This window comes from Eurypyga helias, unplaced genomic scaffold (genome assembly GCF_000690775.1).
Source record: "Eurypyga helias isolate BGI_N326 unplaced genomic scaffold, ASM69077v1 scaffold40732, whole genome shotgun sequence".
Taxonomy (NCBI): domain Eukaryota; kingdom Metazoa; phylum Chordata; class Aves; order Eurypygiformes; family Eurypygidae; genus Eurypyga; species Eurypyga helias.
In genome coordinates this window covers 5,696-7,937 of record NW_010238599.1, presented here as the reverse complement: position 1 = coordinate 7,937, position 2,242 = coordinate 5,696, and the positions used below count along the sequence as shown (strand labels likewise).

Genomic DNA, 2,242 nt, shown 5'->3' with positions numbered 1-2,242 from the left:
AGGGGGTTTTGGGCGGGATCGTTCGGGGGTGCCCTGCCAATAGAGTGGGGGGAAATGACACTGTAAGTGCTGCTAGGGCCCGGACTGGAGATGCCATGGGTGTCTGGAAAGGGAAGGGCTGGGTGCAGGGGGCACAGACACAGCCAGGCATCTCTGGGGGTTCAGGTCTGAGGTTGCTACAGGGAATGGGGGTGCCCCCTTGCTGGGGCAGGGATGCAGGTTAGTGGGCTGCTACCAGGAGGAGCTTCCTGGTGCTCTGAAGCGCAGGGCTGTGTTGCTGGTCTGTATGGCTGATGTTCTCCTGTAGCCTCAGCCTAGACAGAGCTCCGTTCCTAGAGGAGGGGGGTGTTTTGCCCCAAGCAGTTTTGGCATGAGGGTGGGGCAAATCCATTGCCAGTCCTTGAATCCCTGAATGCACCAAGCAGAGCCGCGATCAAGGGCAGATGTGCCGGGCAGGAAATGTCTCTTGCTTAGTGCTGGTGACCAACCTCACAGCTCCAGCCGCTGCTGCTGCCCATGCAGGGACCCAAGGAAGCAGCCCGTGCTGCTGTCCCCACGAGGGAAGATAAAGTATCTGGTTCTGGAGGAATGAAACGGCATCTCCAGGGTCAGGTAGGTGCCTCTGGGATCGCAGTAGCAATTTTCCAGCTCTGCTGACATGCTTTCAGTGGGCAGCGCAGTGTGAGACCCTGCTTCTATGGACCAGCCGTGGCTGCAGGGCCAAGACACGAGTGAGCATCCCTGTGTCTGTCTGGTTTGCTGTCCAGTGCTGCCAGCCTGTGTGTATCCTTCCTTCTGCAGTGCTCCCATTGGATCCCGGAGGGCACAGTCAGTGGGAGGTGAGGAGCAGCTCCTCACCAATGAAATGCATGGCAAGTGATGCAAGGGTGCAGGTTCACAGCACGGGTGCTCCTCGGGCACTGAGGATGGCACAGGGTCTCCAGGGCTGTGTGGTTGCTCCATGACTGGCACGTGGCCAGGCCTGCTCCCCTCCTACCTCACCATCTCGAAGTCCAGTGATGACCAGGGCTGGCAAGCACCTCTCAGTCACTGACATCTCACTGGGGGTGTTGCAGGCAGGGCTGGCCACTCTCCTTGCTGTGTCCCTTTGCCCACACCATCACAGCACACAGCCACTCACTCCTCCACTCACTCACTCCATTCACAGCCCATGGTGCTGCTCAGAGATCACACAGCTCCTCAGAGATCACAGATACCTTTTATTGAACAAACACAACACACTACACACACTTAGTGACCACTACACAGGCTGCGAGCCACGTCGCTCCCAAGCCCAGGGCCTGGGTATCTCCTCCACTGTGCAGCGCTCTCCACAGACCACGCTCTGAGCCCTGCTGCCAGGCCCCAGCCCCTGCCCAGAGAGGAAATACCAAAGGCACAGCTTAGTTCTAGGCAGCAGCCACCTGCAGCCATCTCCATCCAGGGGCTGGGCCCACCACGTGTACCCCTGCTACCTCTCCAGAGACCCCACCCCAGGGACAGCCCTCAGCTCTTCCCCCAAGCAACACTGGGTCCAACTCTCCGTCTGGTCTCAGCTAACAGCTCCACTCCCACAAATCCAAGCAGCTACTTGGACAATGACTTACACTTCAACATCCTTCCCTGCTGTGCCGCTACACATCTGACACGCTCCTTTCCTCACCCGCACTGTCCTTGTCTTCCAGCCTGGAGAGGGACCGGGAAGGCAGCTCATATCAGTCACAGAGCTGCGAGGAGCAAAACCCCTCCTCCCAGCATCCCCCAGACCCAGGGTGGCACCACCTCATCCCTTTGTTATCCATTGCTCCTGCTTCCTCTTCCCACCTTGGGCATGCTGCACGGTGAGAGTCCTTGTCCAGGTTCCAGCTTTCCTGCTGCCTACAGCCACCTCTGTCCCTTTGCCCACTCCGTGCCACCGACACCTCCGTGCCACCTACACCCCATCACCTCAACACCCTTTGGTGCAGAGAACAAACTAACTCACTCGTCTCCATCCAGCTCCTCTCTGGCGAGACAGCGCCTTGGGATGGTGCTTCTTAGGGCCGTGAGGATGAGCCTGACGGCAACGGGCACGAAGACGCAGGTCAGAATCAGCCACAGCTTTGGCGAGCCCTTGTTCCCAACGTCTGCTTCATCCAGGCACAGGAAACAAAGCAACTTCCTCGAGCCCATCCTGGGACACTTCCCGTGAGAACCATCACCCCCAGCAGCCGCTGCCGTCGCCACTCACCGAGACAGGCTG

General features: G+C 59.0%; 1 protein-coding gene across 1 annotated transcript in view; it reads right to left on the bottom strand.

Moving 5' to 3' along the window:
* Positions 1 to 1,634: 1,634 nt before the first annotated feature.
* The window catches only part of LOC104506817 (disintegrin and metalloproteinase domain-containing protein 32-like), a gene marked incomplete at its 5' end in the record, with an annotated part of 6,300 nt that continues 5,692 nt past the window's right edge, over positions 1,635 to 2,242 (bottom strand). The window contains 2 exons of the mRNA XM_010147897.1: positions 1,635 to 1,686; positions 1,985 to 2,129. Of these exons, the coding sequence (XP_010146199.1) occupies positions 1,635 to 1,686; positions 1,985 to 2,129 (197 nt within the window). The remainder of the gene's footprint in view (positions 1,687 to 1,984; positions 2,130 to 2,242) is intronic.